Source organism: Saccopteryx leptura, chromosome 6 (assembly GCF_036850995.1).
Source record: "Saccopteryx leptura isolate mSacLep1 chromosome 6, mSacLep1_pri_phased_curated, whole genome shotgun sequence".
NCBI lineage: Eukaryota > Metazoa > Chordata > Mammalia > Chiroptera > Emballonuridae > Saccopteryx > Saccopteryx leptura.
Genome location: NC_089508.1, coordinates 152032698 through 152048947, shown reverse-complemented (window position 1 = coordinate 152048947; position 16250 = coordinate 152032698). Strand labels below are relative to the sequence as shown.

Genomic DNA, 16250 nt, shown 5'->3' with positions numbered 1-16250 from the left:
GGCGGGAAACGTCCCGAGGGAAGGGCTAGTTGGCCTTTGGGGCTCAGGAATAGTCATCTTAGTCTCTTCTGCATTAAACCAAACAGCGGGGTCCTGGGGCTGGTCTACTTTGCCCCGCAAAAAAAGGAGCGTTCTCCACCTAGCGGCCATCGGGATCATTGCAGCTGTAGCATAGACCTGTTTAGGACTGGAAGTTACTTTGGCAGGGTGAAGTTCCTGGACAGATGAAGCAGTGTTTGCAGACAGGGAAACTGGGAGTGCCAGAACAGGGACCTGTCTGCCTTCTCTGTAATGCGGGCTTGGCACAGGGCAGAGTAAGCGAGGTAGTTAGGGGGACAGGTGGTCAGAGGAAGAAGTTGTATTTGACGGTAAGAGTAGCTCACCTATGCCTACCTGTGGTGATGTAGTGGCTAGAGAGTCCACCTGTGGTGGTGTAGTGGCTAGAGAGTCCACTATGAGGTCATAGTTTGAAACCCAGAGCTTGCCTGGTCAAGGCATATACAACAAGCAACCAATGAACAACTAAAGTGAAGCAACTATGAGTTGATACTTCTTGGCCTCCTCCACTTTCTGTAAAATCAATAAATAAAATCTAAAAAAAAAAAAAAAAATGGGCAGCTCACCTGGCAGGGGCTGCTGTTGAAGGAAGAGCTTTCTTCTTTCCCTGCTCTGGGAAGGACCCCTAACTGCCCATCATTGCTACCTCATCAGGACTCCTAGGAACTCTTGATTTCTTCCAACTTCTTCACAGACAATATTAAGGCCTCAGTTCACATGAAGCTGGTGGCAGGGCTCAGACTGGTGCCCAGGGACCTTGAATCCCAGGCCAGTGTTCCATACACACTCCATTACCATTATATGGGCACATGCACAGCTCTGGGTCTGCACTGGGAGTTATTACATCCCAACACTTGCTTTGCATCTGGCTCTGAACTAAGAGCTTTATATGCGTTGTTTTTTTTAAGGTAATAGGAGGGGAGACAGTGAGACAGACTCTCACATGCGACCCAACTGGATTCCACCTGGCAACCCGTCTAGGGTGGATGCTCAAATCAACCAAGCTATTTTTAATGCCTGAGGCCTGTGCTCGGACCAACTGAGCTATCCCCAATGCTTGAAACTAATGTTTGAACCAATCGAGCCACTGGCTGTGGGAAGGGAAGAGGGAGAGAAGGGGGAGAAGAAAGGGAAGAGAAGCAGATGGTTACTTCTCCTGTGTGCCCTGACTGGAAATCGAACCCAGGATGTCCATACACAGGGGCCACGCAACATCCACTGAGCCAATAGGCCAGGGCTGCGTGGTTTTCTTTTTTCTTTTTTTTTTTTGTATTTTTCTGAAGCTGGAAACGGGGAGGCAGTCAGACAGAATCCCGCATGCACCCGACTGGGATCCACCTGGCACACCCACCAGAGGGCCATGCTCTGCCCATCCGGGGTGTCGCTATGTCGCGACCAGAGCCACTGTAGTGCCTGGAGCAGAGGCCAAGGAGCCATCCCCAGGGCATCTTTTGCTCCAATGGAGCCTCGGCTGCAGGAGGGGAAGAGACAGACAGAGAGGAAGGAGAGGAGGAGGGGTGGAGAAGCAGATGGGCGCTTCTCCTGTGTGCCCCGGTCGGGAATCGAACCCAGGACTTCCGCACGCCAGGCCGATGCTCTACCACTGAGCCAACCGGCCAGGTCCTAAAGGAAGAATTTATTTAGAAATTCACAGAAATTGAAGAAGTGAGCTATGGGAAAAGTGAGCCAGCTGGGATGTGTGGGCTCAGGAAATGAATTAGTCAAAAGAAGGGCTCCTGGAGCTTAGGAGAGAGAAAGCAAAGGCACAAGGTGGCTTCTTGCTGGAGCCCAGCATGTTGCCTGCCTTGCACATTGAATTAGGTTTACAGCATTTCATAAATCATTGAGTCTTTTTTTTTTAATTGAATTTATTGGACATTGGTTAGTAAAATTATAAAGGTTTCAGGGGTACAATTCTTCAATAGCATATCTGTACAATGTAGCAGTCACCACCCCAGGTCAAGTTTCTTTTCATCGCCATTTATTTTCCCCTTTACCTTCTCCTACCTCTCCCTACCCCTTTCCCTCTGGTAATCACCATACTGTTGTTTGTGAATTATTTCTTATTAATTCCATCACAATTACTGAGTCTTAATACAAAGGGCTGTGTCAGATGCCATCTACCTGTGGACTCACTTTCTTTCCCAGGGAGACCCAGAGCTTACTTAGGCCAATAACAGAAACAGCAGCAGTCATGCTTTATGTAGCACCTATCATCTGTTAGGCACTGTAATTTCTTATGTAGCTATTCTTTTTATTCCCACAATCGCCCTGTAAGGTATAGTTTCACCCTGAGGTAGAGGTCAACTAACCAAGATCACATAGCCTCACAGTGGCAGAGCTGGGATCTGAACCCTGTCTGCCTGACTCTTTGCTACTACACTAGACTGCCTCTCCATAACTGATTCCTCTCCTGTGGGGACTTTCTTGGTCACCAGAGCCATGGAGCGGAGCTCCCTCTGATGTTTACTGGATTGTATTGTGGGTCCAGGAACTGACATCAGAGATGATTTCAGGCTAGAGAACTCCAACCCTGATATACAGGGGTGGACAGAGTACACGGGGCCCTGATATACAGTCAGGACCCTCGGGTTCAAATTCCTGGATGTCACCAGCTTGGCCAAAGTTAGAAAGACCAGCATTAGCAAGTGCTGCCTAGGATATGAAGCATGTGGGACTCTCCCACATTACAGGTGGGAAAGCAGGTGAGTAGAACCACTCTGGAAAACCTTTTGGCAGTTTCTAGACAAACTAAATCCACCTACCCTATGCTACAACAATTCCACTCCTAAGTGTAGTGCACACAAACACCAAACAACACAGACAAAATTGTTCACAACAGCTTTATTTATAATAGTTTAAAACTAGGAACAACCCAATTATCCATCAACAGTAGAATGGCTAAATTGTGGTATATTCATATAATGGGCTGCTACTCAGCATGAAAAGAAATGATCTTCTGATGCATACATTAACATGGATGAGCTCACAGACATATACTATTGAGCAGAAAAGGATGCATGACTTCATTTTTATAAAATTCAAGAGCAAACAAAATTAATTTATGCTAATAAGAGGTCACAATAGTGTTTACTTCTGGGGGATACTGACTAGAAAGGAAAACAAGGGAACCTTCTGGGAGCTGGCCCTGTTCTGTGTCTTGGTCTGGAGGACTGCCCAGATGTCTGCATGTATGTGAGGACTCATCAAACTGCACATTACTAAATGTATGCTGTATCTCAAAAACTCAGGGGGAAAAGGGTTAGGTGAAGACACTTTCTGGGTGTGGCTGACGAGTTATTTTTGCCCACTCGTACCCTGTTCTTCTCTCATAGTCTGGAGAGAACCCACACTTTCTTTTCTTTCAGTCATTGTGTTTCAGGAGATGCTCACTCCCTCGCAGGCTCCAAGTCAGAGCACCATTTCCCCTGCCTGCAGTGAATGGTTTAGGGATGGGAACAGGACCAAACTGGCTCATGAGTCAGTCCCAGAAGTTTTTGTTGGAATCAGTAGAAAAAGATGTGCTTTCGACTGCAGTTGCCAGTCTCCCAGGCCACCTTCTGAAGAGCCTGCTGGAGAAAGGTCACACAGAGGAAAGCGGCGAGACAATTCTTCCTGATGCCACTTTCAGAACCTGGACCTAGCCATGCCTCCACCAAGATTTTTCATTAGGTGAATAAAAATTTCCTTTTTAGCTAATCATTTCAAGTTTCATACAGTTATAACTACTGTCTAATACACTGAGAATCTTGGGTAGAATTATGAGTGATACGAGGGGGCTTGGAATATAAAGTAGCCACTGAACCTTGTTTGATCTCTTTTGTGGGTGCTGATGACACCCCTGCACTTGCTCTATGAAACTATGTCCTGTCAGATGAAGGGGTTGTGTGAGAAGGACTCTGGGCCTTGTTTGAAAAGGGTTCTATCTCTGGCCAGATAGCTTGGTTGGATGGAGCATCATCCTGAAGCACAGAGGTTGCTGGTTCAACCCCTGGTCAGGGCACAAACAGGAGACCTATATTTCTGTCTTTCTCTCTTCTTTCTTCTCTCACTAAAATCAACAAATAAAAGTTAAAAAGAAGCCTGACCTGTGGTGATACAGTGGATAAAGCGTTGACCTGGAACACTGAGGTTACTGGTTCAAAACCCTGGGCTTGCCTGGTCAAGGTACATATGGGAGTTGATGCTTCTTGCTCCTCTTCTCTCCTTTCTCTCTTTTCTCTCTAAAAATGAATAGCCTGACCAGGCAGTGGTGCAATGGATAGAGCATTGAACTGGGATGCTAAGGACGCAGGTTCAAGACCCCGAGGTCACCAGCTTGAGCGCGGGGTTACTTGGTCTGCTGTAGCCCCCCGGTCAAGGCCCGTATAAGAAATCAATCAATGAACTACTAAAAAACCGCAACGAAGAATTGATGTTTCTCATCTCTCTCCCTTCCTGTCTGTCTCTATCTGTTCCTCTCTCTGTCTCTGCCACACACACACACGCACAAAAAAAGAATAAATAAAAAGTCTAAAAAAAAAGAAAAGAAAAGGATTCTGGGCCCTGGCAGGTTGACTCAGTAGATAGAGTGTCAGCCTGGCATCCGGAAGTCCCGGATTTGATCCCCAGTCAGGGCACACAGGAGAAATGACCATCTGCTTCTCTCCCCTCCCTCCCCCTTTTCTCTTCCCCTCTCATAGTCAATGGCTCTACTGGTTTGAGCTTCATCCTGGGGCACTGAGGATAGCTCTGGTTGGTCTGAGCATTGGCTCAAGATGGGGGTTGCTGGGTGAATTCCAGTTGGGGTGCATGAGAGAATCTGTCTCCCCTTCTCTCACTTAAAAAAAAGAAAGGGCTTGGGAGCAGGAACCCTGCGAATTGGATTCTACTCCCCATTTTGCTGCCTTCTTAGTGGTAAGACCTTGGGCAAATCCCCACAGCTCTTTTGAGGCTTGTTCCTTTTCCATAAAAGGGACTATCATCATCTAGCTCAAACAGCTATTGCAGATCAAATGCATTTCCCAACTTCTTTTTTTTTTTTTTTTTTGTGACAGAGACAGAAACAGAGACAGAGAGAGGGACAGATAGGGACAGACTGAAAGGGAGAGATGAGAAGCATCAATTTTTCGTTGTGGCACCTTAGTTGTTCATTGATTGCTTTCTCGTATGTGCCTTGACCAGGGGGCTACAGCAGACCGAGTAATCCCTTGCTCAAGCCAGTGACCTTGGGCTCAAGCTGGTGAACCTTGCTCAAACCAGATGAGCCCACGCTCAAGGTGGCGACCTCGGGGTCTCAAACCTGGGTCCTCCATGTCCCAGTCCAATGCTCTATCCACTGTGCCACCACCTGGTCAGGCACATTTCCCAACTTCTCCAGCTTTTCATACCCTTAGCTGTTAGTGCCTACATCCTGGCATCTGTACAGCACCCTGTATGACCCTCTGACCATTGCCATAACGGTCTTTAATAGTATGTGAGCTTCCCAAGGAAAAAAGTGTTCATCCTTGTGTCCTCATGCCAACAGGGCACACACGGCTGGCAGGGACTCCTGAATCCAGACAAGGTGGTTCTGCAGGCCAAGGGTATGGCGTGGTATGGCAGCCCGCCCATCCTTCTGCCCATGACCTCCTTGCCTGGCAGAGGAACCCAGTTCCAACATCCTGGGTGGGACAGAAGGACTCTGGCAACTGGGAGGCAGCCTGGGCTCTAGAAGCCGAGAGTTGAGAACCCACACTGGGGGCTTCCCCTGCTGGCCAAGAACAGATGCTGAGTGACGAATGGGAGCTAAGACCATGGGCTCCTTCCTCAGATCAGTCTGCCTGAAACAAGGCTGGATCAAGGATTCCTAAAGCCATGATACTCTGTCTCATGGAAAAGGTTCCTCCTAGAATGACCAAGCCTATGGAAAGTCTCATGGGACAAACTTACCACTGTGTAAGAGCTGAGTGGGACAAGGCCATCTCTCCTTATACATCCTCATTCATTCATTCATTCATTCAACAAACACTTCATGACATGCCACTCCATGCATTGAGGAAGTGATGAACTGGGTTTCTGACCTGAAGGGGCTAGCCTGGAGACAGCCACAATGGACACAGCCTCCATTCTGATCTGTCTCCTTTCCTGTTCCCCTACAGTCCTTCTGTGCAGAGCAGCCAGAATAGTCCTCTCAAGCAAAGCATATCACTAGTTTAAACCTTATAAACACTTCCACGAGGCCCCCATCACAGGGGAAGGTGGATGAGCGAATGAGGTTGTACTGAGTTTAGGGCACCTGGGAAGACTTACATAGGGTTGCCAAACAATTTGCTTGTCTCTCTCTGTCTCAACTCTTGAGATCAGTATTTAGAGCCCTGGGAGACTGAGTGGGATGAGGGTGAGGGGTCAAGACACACACATTAGACTCAATAGCATTACAGTCCCAAATTGCATATCTGTTAAGTTACAGTCTGGCTCATGGGAGAACTTCTTTATTTAGATGCTTCAGTGACTGAGACAGAGTGTAAGTACACACCCACATGTAATACTCCAGGCTTTCATAGACAAGGGCCAAGGAGTGGCAGGAGGTGGCTATGAGAGCAGCTAGGGGCTTCTTTGACCCAATGAAGGGGAGCCTCAGATGGTGCCACTCCTTAGAACTCCTGCTTTAAAGATACAAGGAAATATATATCCCAGTGAAGTCCAGGTGATAAAAAATGCAGCAGAGTTGGAGAAATCTAGGTTTGGGGCTTGGGGTGCACCTGGTTCCTCACTGTGGAGACTTGTGCCAGCTCTCCTTTCTGTCCCTGGGGCTCTGTCCTGCTCCCTGGTGCCTAGGAATCTCCTGGTGGGTGATGAGGCCCAGGGGTTAGCACCACAGCAACCTGGGCAGGTGGCTGCTGCACATGGGGAAGAACAGGGCTGGTGGGGGCTGAAGGGCAACAATGACTCTGAACTGACTGGTATAAGGCAGTTTGCCTTTAAGGGCACAGAACCATCAAGCAAACCTGCAGGTGGGGACTTTCCCATATGACCCTGGGTCAGAGCACCTCTGACAGAGGAAGGGAACCCACTGGGTACTGCAGCCTTCTCTAGCTCTAGCTTGTCTCCCGCTGCTACAGGTCCTTAGCACCACTCAGTGGAGGAGGGGCAGGAGGGACAAGCTTTACTCTGCCAGGATGTAGAACACCAGGAGGAGACTTCACAATGGGTAGAAACCCATACCACTGGCTGGCATCTGGTCCCCGCTTAGGAAAGCCTGCACTTTTGGGGAAGGGGGAGGGTCACAATAACTCTAAGCTCCTATGTGGCAGCTACTTTCATCTGTCCTTTCCTCCTCGGTCAAGGTCTGGCGTGAAAGTGACAGATTTCACCGGAGATGCCTAGAGCCCAGGGAGAGCTCAACTGTTTAGCTGCAAGGACTGGTCTGACACTAACCTGCAGAGGAAACACAGGCCTGGAGCCTCATGCCACATGGCCCAGAAGGACTCGGGAAGGGGAAGGCCATCCTCTAAATACAATCCTGTGACAACCCAAGTCCTCTTAAGACCCTTGATTCCCTTGTCTGGACCTACAGGGCCCATTCCAAAGGGGAGCAGCAGGGGTGAATTTGCCTGGACCAATCAGAGGCTGTGGCCCACTCCTTCCTCAGGCCTATGTAAGAAAGGAGGAAGAGGGAGCCAAGGGCTGATCATGGTCATGGTCACAGTCACAGGGAGGCTGGCTCATGGCTGGTTCAACCTGGGGTGCTGAACAGAAACACCTCTAATCTTCCAAGGTAGTTGAGTCTTTTTGAATGTGTTGTCTTTGCACTGGAATCTGGCCCAGGGGTGATGCCATTGTTTTTGGTGACCTGTAATTTAAGAAGGAATAAAGGTACAGGGTCAGTTTGTAGTGGCTGCAACAGTGATCCAGGTGGCTTATTCTAATGGGGACAGCTTTTCCAGAGGCTTGAAGCAGGACAGCTCTCCTTCACTGAGGGCCACGGCATGGTATGCCAGGCATGTGCTTTGCTTCCAGCACCCTATTTTACTCTCATGGCAATTCTGCAAAGGAGTGGGAAACTGCACCCCCATTTTACACGAAGAAACTAAAGTTCAGAAAGTACAAGCAGCCTGACCAGGCAGTGGCGTGGTGGATAGAACGTTGGACTGGGCGCAGAGGACCCAGGTTCGAGACCCTGAGGTCGCCAGCTTGAGCGCGGGCTCATCTGGTTTGAGAAAAACTCACCAGCTTGGACCCAAGGTCACTGGCTTGAGCAAGGGGTTTCTTGGTCTGCTGAAGGCCCGCGGTCAAGGCACATATGAGAAAGCAATCAATGAACAACTAAGGTGTCACAATGCTTTTCATCTCTCTCTGTTCCTGTCTGTCCCTATCTATCCCTCTCTCTGACTATAAAAAAAAGAAAGTACAAGCAACCTGCCCACAGTAAGTTTTTAAGTATAGTAGAGTCAAGACCAACTCCCCCCCCCCCCCCCCCGCCTCATGTCTTCCCACTATACCAAACCATTTATCCTGCCCACAGGGCCAATAGGAGCTGCATGGTACAGACGGCCATTCCCCCCTACACTACATCTACAGTGGCTCTCCTGTCACTCTTAACCCCACTCTTTGGGTACCCAGCACCAGCTGATAGTCTTACTTGTTTGAAGATTTGCTTCTACCACCAGAGGGGTTGATTCTTCCTATAGCCCCAATGTCCAAATCAAGGCCTGGCACATAACAGGTGCTATATAATTATTTGCTGAGTAAATAAAAGCTCATTTCTAATAGCTCCCCTTTTGGTACTAGCACTTAAAGTACATTATCTCTAACCCTCACATTATCTGAGAAGGTGAAGATAATGAGCTCCATTTAGAAGTAGCAGAGCAAAATGAATGGGCTTTGGAGTCCAAGAAATTTTTTTAAGATTTTTAAATTTATTCATTTTAGAGAGGAGAGGGAGAGGGAGAGAGAGAGAGAAGAGGGGGAGAAGCAGGAAGCACCCTGCTTAGAGGGATAGAGAGAAGCAGGAGAACAGGCCAGGCCTGGAGTCCAAGAGATTTGAGTCCTGGATCTAATTCCAGGTAACTGTGGGATCCTAGGCCAGTCACCCGGTCTACCTGACATTAGGTTTCCTTGGGTTGTAAAAAGGGGGTCCTAATTCAGAGCTACTGTGTGAATTATATATTTTTTAATTTATTCATTTTAGAGAGGAGAGATAGAGAAGGGAGGAACAGGAAGCATCAACTCCCATATGTGCTTTGACCAGGCAAGCCCAGGGTTTCGAACCGGTGACCTCAGCTTTCCAAGTTGACGCTTTACCCACTGCGCCACCACAGGTCAGGCTACTGTTGTGAATTATTAAATGAGACTGAATTAGGTGTTCAACAAATTGTAGCTATAGTCTTACAGAAGTCCTAGTTTACTGACTTGCTCAACATGACATAGCTGGAAAGTGTAGGAGTCAAGTAGTAAACAATACTAGCATTTTCAAGTATGAGCAGCCCCAGGACGGGGGCTCTGGTTGGCTCCAGACTGTCTGTGAAATTGCCACCAGTCAAGGTGCCTCAAGCCGCAGGCATGCTAAAACAGCAGTGAGCCCTGCCCTGGAGGGCTGGGGCTTGTTTCAAGTCCATAACTAAGAGAAATCTCAAGAGTCCTCCAGTTCAAGACAAATCTACAAATAAAGAGAAAGACCTTCTGAAGCATGGGAGAGGAGACTTCGGCAGAGCAGAGAGGACCAAAGACATTTTTGACTCCAATACTCTGTTTCTACCCCTTTTAATTCATTTGGCTTTGTGAACAGTGCAGAACCAAAGACCAAAGTTAAAGCAATCATTTTAGCAGGCTTGCCTGCCTGCAACTCTGTTTACTCATCTGCAAAATGGGGATAATTCTGACCTCAGAAGTTTGTTGTGGCACACTCTCCACACTACACAGTTCCTGTCTGAGAGGAAAGGACGTAACCACATGGGTCCTTCCCGGCTGGGTCCTAGCCTCTTTGTCTCACGTGGTGCCACTACCTCCCTGTCAGCCTGACACTTGGGAGGAACACGCTGAAAGCCTCGGTTTGAATTATGGTTCTGCCTCATAGGTTCACTTTTTTTTTTTTTATTCATTATAGAGAGGAGCGAGAAGGGGAGAGAGAGAGACAGAGAGGGAGAGAGAGGAGAGAGAGAAGGGGGAAGGAGCTGGAAGCATCAACTCCCATATGTGCCTTGACCAAGCAAGCCCAGGGTTTCGAACCAGCGACCTCAGCATTTCCAGGTCAACGCTTTATCCACTGCGCCACCACAGGTCAGGCTTAGGTTCACTTTTAATGGGGGTTGCCTCTGTCTGTAAATCAGAACATTGATCCCCTCTTCCCAGGCTTGCTTGAGAATTACCTGAGAGAGAATAGGTGTTCAAAGAATGTTACTCATTTTCAAGATTATCACGAACAGACAACTCTCTGTTTACCTCTTCCTTTCACAGAAGTTATCACAATTTGCAATTATTGTTTGTTTATTTAGGTTTTGTCTCCTATCAGAATGTAAGGTCTTGAGAGCAGGAACTGGATTTGTCTGGGCCATGACCCAGAGGGTATTCAATAAATATATATTTGATTAATGAATGAAAAAAGCTGGTCATATTTGGTAATGACCTATAGAGGAAGCTCTTACCACAGAATTGATAGCAATGAAGAACAAGGTCTTGGGTCCAGTGAAAAAGGCTTCCCTAGTCAGGCTGCTTCAGGCCAGGAAATCCAAGTAGTCTTAGAAGGCCACCAAGGAATTGTCTATGCTTCTCTGCCCAAACTTTAGCCTAGGAGGTCCAAAGGCTGGGGTGAAGCTGATGGGATAAAAACTTACAGAAGAGATACTTCTTTCTCTTAACTGACTGATCTGTTGACTGAGAAAAGGCTGACAGGATTCCCTTTCAGCCAAGAAGTACCTGGTTTTGCTCTAATTCAGAGTCCAGAGCTCCTGCTGCAAACCCTTGAACTTCAAAGAACAGTTACTCACTGGTTCTTGTGTTTGAAGCCACTGACGTGAGCTTGGTACTGCTCTATGGAGTTCAGCACTATTTTACACGTCTTGCACAGGTAGCCCTTCCCGGCTGAAACACATACAAAGTCAAGATGCTTAGTTATCCAATAAGAAGGGACCTGGGGAGTGCATGCAAATGTCCTGAGGACAGAGGGGTGAGATGAGGGCCAGTGGTCGGCCCTGATGAGAATCCCAAAGGCCTCAATGTTCAGGGGGCATGTGCTGTGTGTCTATGTGAACCTCTTCTTTCCCCTATGCCCACAGTCCCGTCCCAGCATCAGACCTGGTCCACAGCAGCTGTCTATTGAATAAATAAGATTAACAGAACAAAGAGGTAATATTTGGTGTAGCTGTCTTGTCCATCTTGACTGTGTTAAGTGACCTCATTAAGAATGCTCTTTGCCCTGGCCGGTTGGCTCAGTGGTAGAGTGTTGGCCTGGCGTGCGGAAGTCCCGGGTTCGATTACCGGCCAGGGCACACAGGAGAGGCGCCCATCTGCTTCTCCACTCCTCCCCTTCTCTTTCCTCTCTGTCTCTCTTTTCCCCTCCCACAGCTGAGGCTCTATTGGAGCAAAAGATGGCCCGGGTGCTGGGGATGGCTCCTTGGCCTCTGCCCCAGGCGCTAGAGTGGCTCTGATCGCGACAGAGCGACGCCCCGGATGGGCAGAGCATCGCCCCCTGGTAGGCGTGCCGGGTAGATCCCGGTCGGGCACATGCGGGAGTCTGTCTGACTGCCTCCCCATTTCCAACTTCAGAAAAATACAAAAAAAAAAAAAAGGATGCTCTTTGTCCAGAGACCTCTGGGAAGGTGCCACTGTCTTTGGGCTTTCAATAACAGTAATTGATGAGAATGCTTACTATGAAAACCAATCTGCTTTTGTACCTTGGGACTCGCAGAAACATTGTCTTACTACCAGGGCTGCTCCAATGACCAAGTGGCCTTTCTCCACAGGGTCTAACAGAGAAATGAGCAGGAGCCAAGATATGGGACTGGACTCCTGCCTATTTCTTTATACGACCTTGGTTGAATCCCTTCCCCTCTGATTGACCCTCAGCTTTTCTCAACTATAAACCATAATACTGACAACTGATAACCATAATACTTGTCATAAAAAGCAGCTATTATTTACTAAGTGCTTGATACAGGCCATGAACTTCAACATGATTTCAAGAACTCTTCTGGCTCTTATACCTTTCACATCATCTGCCACCCTACTATCTCATAGCTCTGCACTGATATCACCTGGGCTCAAATCCCAGCTCTATATATCCTACTTGTAGGGCCATAGGCCAGTTACTTAACCGTGCTGAGATTTGGTTTCCTCATTTGCAACAGTGGAACTTCTCTGAAACTCAGGTTCCTTACCTATAAAATGAGGCTAATATTGGTATTAACCTCGTAGTTACATGGAAAAGATGCATAATGGACTAGAAACGCCCTGCCTCAAGGTCAAGTGTGGGACCTGGGGCTGGTGTGGGGTGATAACCGCCAGTGGTTAAGAGTCACTGACACCCAGATTACAAGAGCCTACTCTTACTATTCATTAAGCACTAGGCACCATGCCAGAATTTTGGATATTTGTGCCCTTGGATTCTTACAACACACCTGCAAGATGGGTGGTTATCTTCATTTTTCAGAGCAGGAAACAGGTCCAGAAAGGTTAAGTGGCTGACCTGAGGTCAGAGCTGGGATTTGCCCCCTGGTCGTGAAGCCCCTGTTCTTCCCTTTGCACCACGTCTCTGAACTCTCTTATGTTCCTTGTGAGGTACAAGATCTCAAAACACTATCTGCTGACTTGTAAGCCAGGCTCAAAATTGTCATTTGGGGAACTGCAGAATTCACTGGTGATCTAAAAAAAAATGAGATTTGTCCAGTACTTATGCTCATTAATTTTTATCTGCTTTTCATTTTACATGTTTGATATTCTTGTTTACCCATGTGATTTTATGAAGTCACCAGAGCTGATTTTTAAACATCTGGCTTATTTGGAAAAGCACCTCTATCTCCTTTACTGCTGAGCCTTTTGAAAGACCTGTCCACACTTGTTTCTCCAATTCTTTTGCAATCTCTCTCTCTCTCTCTCTCTCTCTCTCTCTCTCTCTCTCACTCACACACACACACACACACACACACACACACACACACACGTGCGCGCGCACCTTTCCCAAGGCCAGTGTATCTAAATTTTATGCAGCCCTGGCTGATAGCTTGGTTGTCTGGACTGGAGCATTGTCCTGAAGCACAGCGGTTGCAACTTTGGTCCCCAGTCAGGGCACACACAGGAACACAGTGATGCTCCTGTCTTTTTCTCTCTCCCTCTCTCTAAATCAAATTAAAAGAATTAAAAAATACAATAAATTTAATGAAAGCAATGGATGCTTATGAGGCCTCATCATATTTGAGCTCTCAACAGCAGCTGACAGATTAATGACTCTTCCCTCCCTCACCTCTGCCCTTGGCTTTCAGCATGTATACTCTTGATTTTTATCCTCTGGTGGCTCCTTCTCGGTTTCTTGCTAACTCCTGTTTCACCTCCATCATTAATAGTGGCATTCCATAGGGTGCAATCTTTTTTCTTTTAATTTTTTTTTTGTGTGTGTGTGACAGAGACAGAGAGAGGGATAGATAGAACAGACAGACAGGAAGGGAGAGAGATGAGAAACATCAATTCTTCTTTGTGGCAACTTAGTTGTTCATTGATTGCTTTCTCATATGTGCCTTGACTGGGGCTATAGCAGAGTGACCCCTTGCTCAAGCCAGCAACTTTGGGCTTCAAGCCAGTGACCTTTGGGTTCAAGCCAGCAACCATGGGGTCATGTGTATGATCCCAGGCTCAAGACAGCGACCCTGTGCTCAAGCTGGTGAGCCCGTACTCAAACTGGCGATCTTGAAGTTTTGAATCTGGGTCCTCTGCATCCTAGTCTGACGCTCTATCCACTGCGCCACTGCTTGGTCAGGCTTTTTAATTTTTTAAAAAATATTTATTTATTTAAAGATTTTATTTACAGAAAGAGAAGGTGGGGGAGAGTGAGAAGAATCAACTTATAGTTGCTTCACTTTAGTTGTTCGCTGATTGCTTGTCTCATGTGCCTTGATCAACTGGCGAACTCAGCGTTCCATGTCAACACTTTATCCACTGTGCCACCACAGGTCAGGCTAATTATTAAATTAAATTAACTATTTTAAGTGAGAGGAGGGGAGATAGTGAGACAGACTCCCGCATGTGCTCCGACAGGGATCCACCTGGCAACCCTTATCTGAGGCCTACACTCAGACCAACTGAGTATCCTCAGCACTGGGGGCTAATGCTCAAACCAATCAAGCCACTGGCTGCAGGAGGGGAGGAGGGAGAAAAAAGGGAAAAGGAGGGGAAGAGAAGCACATAGTTGCTTCTCTTGTGTGCCCTGACTGGGGATTGAACCCAGGACGTCCATACACTGAGCTAACTTCTATCCACTAAGCCAAGCAGCCAGGGATATTTTATTTTTAACTGTGGTAAAATACAAGAGGAAATTTACCATTCAAACCATTTTAAGTGTTCAATACAGTAATGTCAAAAGATAGGTCTGGTTAGAGAAATCTGTGTTTTCATCATCTTTAAGTATACTCACACTGCCATGCAACTAATCTCCAGAACTTTTTCATTTTGCAAAACTGAAAAGTTCCACCTATTAAACACCCTAACCCCTGAATCACCATCATTCTACTTTTTGTTTTGGTGAGTTGATTATCCTAGATACCTCACATAGGTGAAACCATACAAGATTTGTTGTTTATGCTCATTTCACTTAACATAATGTCCTTAAAGCTCATCCATGCTGTAGCACATGACAATACCCAGAAGGCTCAATCTCAGACCCTTAGCTCTTCTCTCATTAAACTCTTTAAGTCATTCCCCTGACTTTAATTACCACCTATTAGGTTAAAACATATGGAACTCCCAACATTTAAGTTTATTACCTATCAAATGGCAACATCTCTAACTCACACCTCTCGTCTGAGGTCTTGACCCACATACCCAACTGCCTCTTCAGAACCTCTGCCTGGGTACTGCACAAGCATCTGACACTCAGGCTGGCAGAACCGGTCATCTGCCTATTTGCTTGAGACTGAATCTGGGAGCCATCCTTGACTGTTCCCCTTCCTACATCTCTCACATCTGAGGGCCGAGCCCTGACAATTCTACTTCCGACATACATCTCTAACCCATCTATTCTCATCTCCTCCACTGCTGCCTTTGTCCAAGCTCCTGTCTTCTCCAGTATGTTCTTTCCCACTTCCTTTCCTCCCTATTCCAAACCACTCTTAACTTTGTAACCAGAATGAACAAATAATGCTTAAATGGTCAATGGCTTCTCAGTGCTTTTAGGATGAAGGCCCAAATCCTCAATACGACCCGCAATGCCATGAGTGGACACTTGCTTGTTTCCCCAGCATCATTTTGCTCCACATCATCCCCCTGACCCTTTGGAAACCTTCCGTGACCCCTGCTCCCCTACAGTAGGCTATCTCTATAGTTTCCCGCTTACCTCCTGCTCTAAAGCTTGTTGCACTTGTTAATTGCTCAATGCCTATCTTCTCTGTAGAATCTAAGTTCCATGAGAACTGGGACAATCTCTCGTTTACTACATGTACAATGTCTGGCATATATTAGGAAAGAGAACAACAAATATTTCTTGACTATATATAAATTTTGTAAGAACTAAAATCTTGTCCTGTGTAAGGGGTTGAAGAAACTGAGGGATCAGCATAGGCAGAGAAAGCAGACCTGTCCTGTGGAGGAGGCAAGGCCAGAAGTGGGTAGAGGAAGTGATGGGTGAAGCCGAGCTGCAGTAACACAGAGGGGATGCTGAGTGCTCTGGAGGTTGGAGGATCTGGTGCCTGGATGATATGCAGGTTTGAGTTTTATTCTTGGGTCCATGAGAGAATGTGAGCCTGGAGTATAAACTCCTGATCTTGTTGGATCTGCTGGTAGGTGCTGCATCTTCCCCTGATGGGAGAGCTCTAGATGCTCTGGGTCATCTCACATTTGACCCAAATTGTCTTGACACACTTGCCAGGAGTCCCATGAAAACTATTCTCTGGACTCAACACAGAGCTTGACCTATTTCAGTGCTGGCTCCACTGCTGCCTAGTGTGGGACCCAGGACAAATCGCCTCATCCTTCTGACCCTAATGTCCTTATCTGTAAAATGGGGAGAATAAAACTTGTACAACAGAATT

The 16250-nt window shown here is 47.0% G+C and overlaps 1 protein-coding gene across 5 annotated transcripts in view; it reads right to left on the bottom strand.

Annotated features, from left to right (window-relative positions):
* Positions 1-5065: 5065 nt before the first annotated feature.
* ZNF346 (zinc finger protein 346) overlaps positions 5066-16250 on the bottom strand; it is a 54212-nt gene continuing 43027 nt past the window's right edge. For 4 of the 5 annotated variants that reach the window (XM_066344727.1, XM_066344728.1, XM_066344730.1 and 1 more), the window contains 2 exons: positions 11004-11097; positions 5066-7870 (listed from right to left, as the gene is read on the bottom strand). In XM_066344727.1, coding sequence (XP_066200824.1) covers positions 7783-7870; positions 11004-11097 — 182 coding nt within the window. In that variant the 3' untranslated portion in view covers positions 5066-7782. The remainder of the gene's footprint in view (positions 7871-11003; positions 11098-16250) is intronic. The other variant, XM_066344729.1, reaches the window with a different exon arrangement.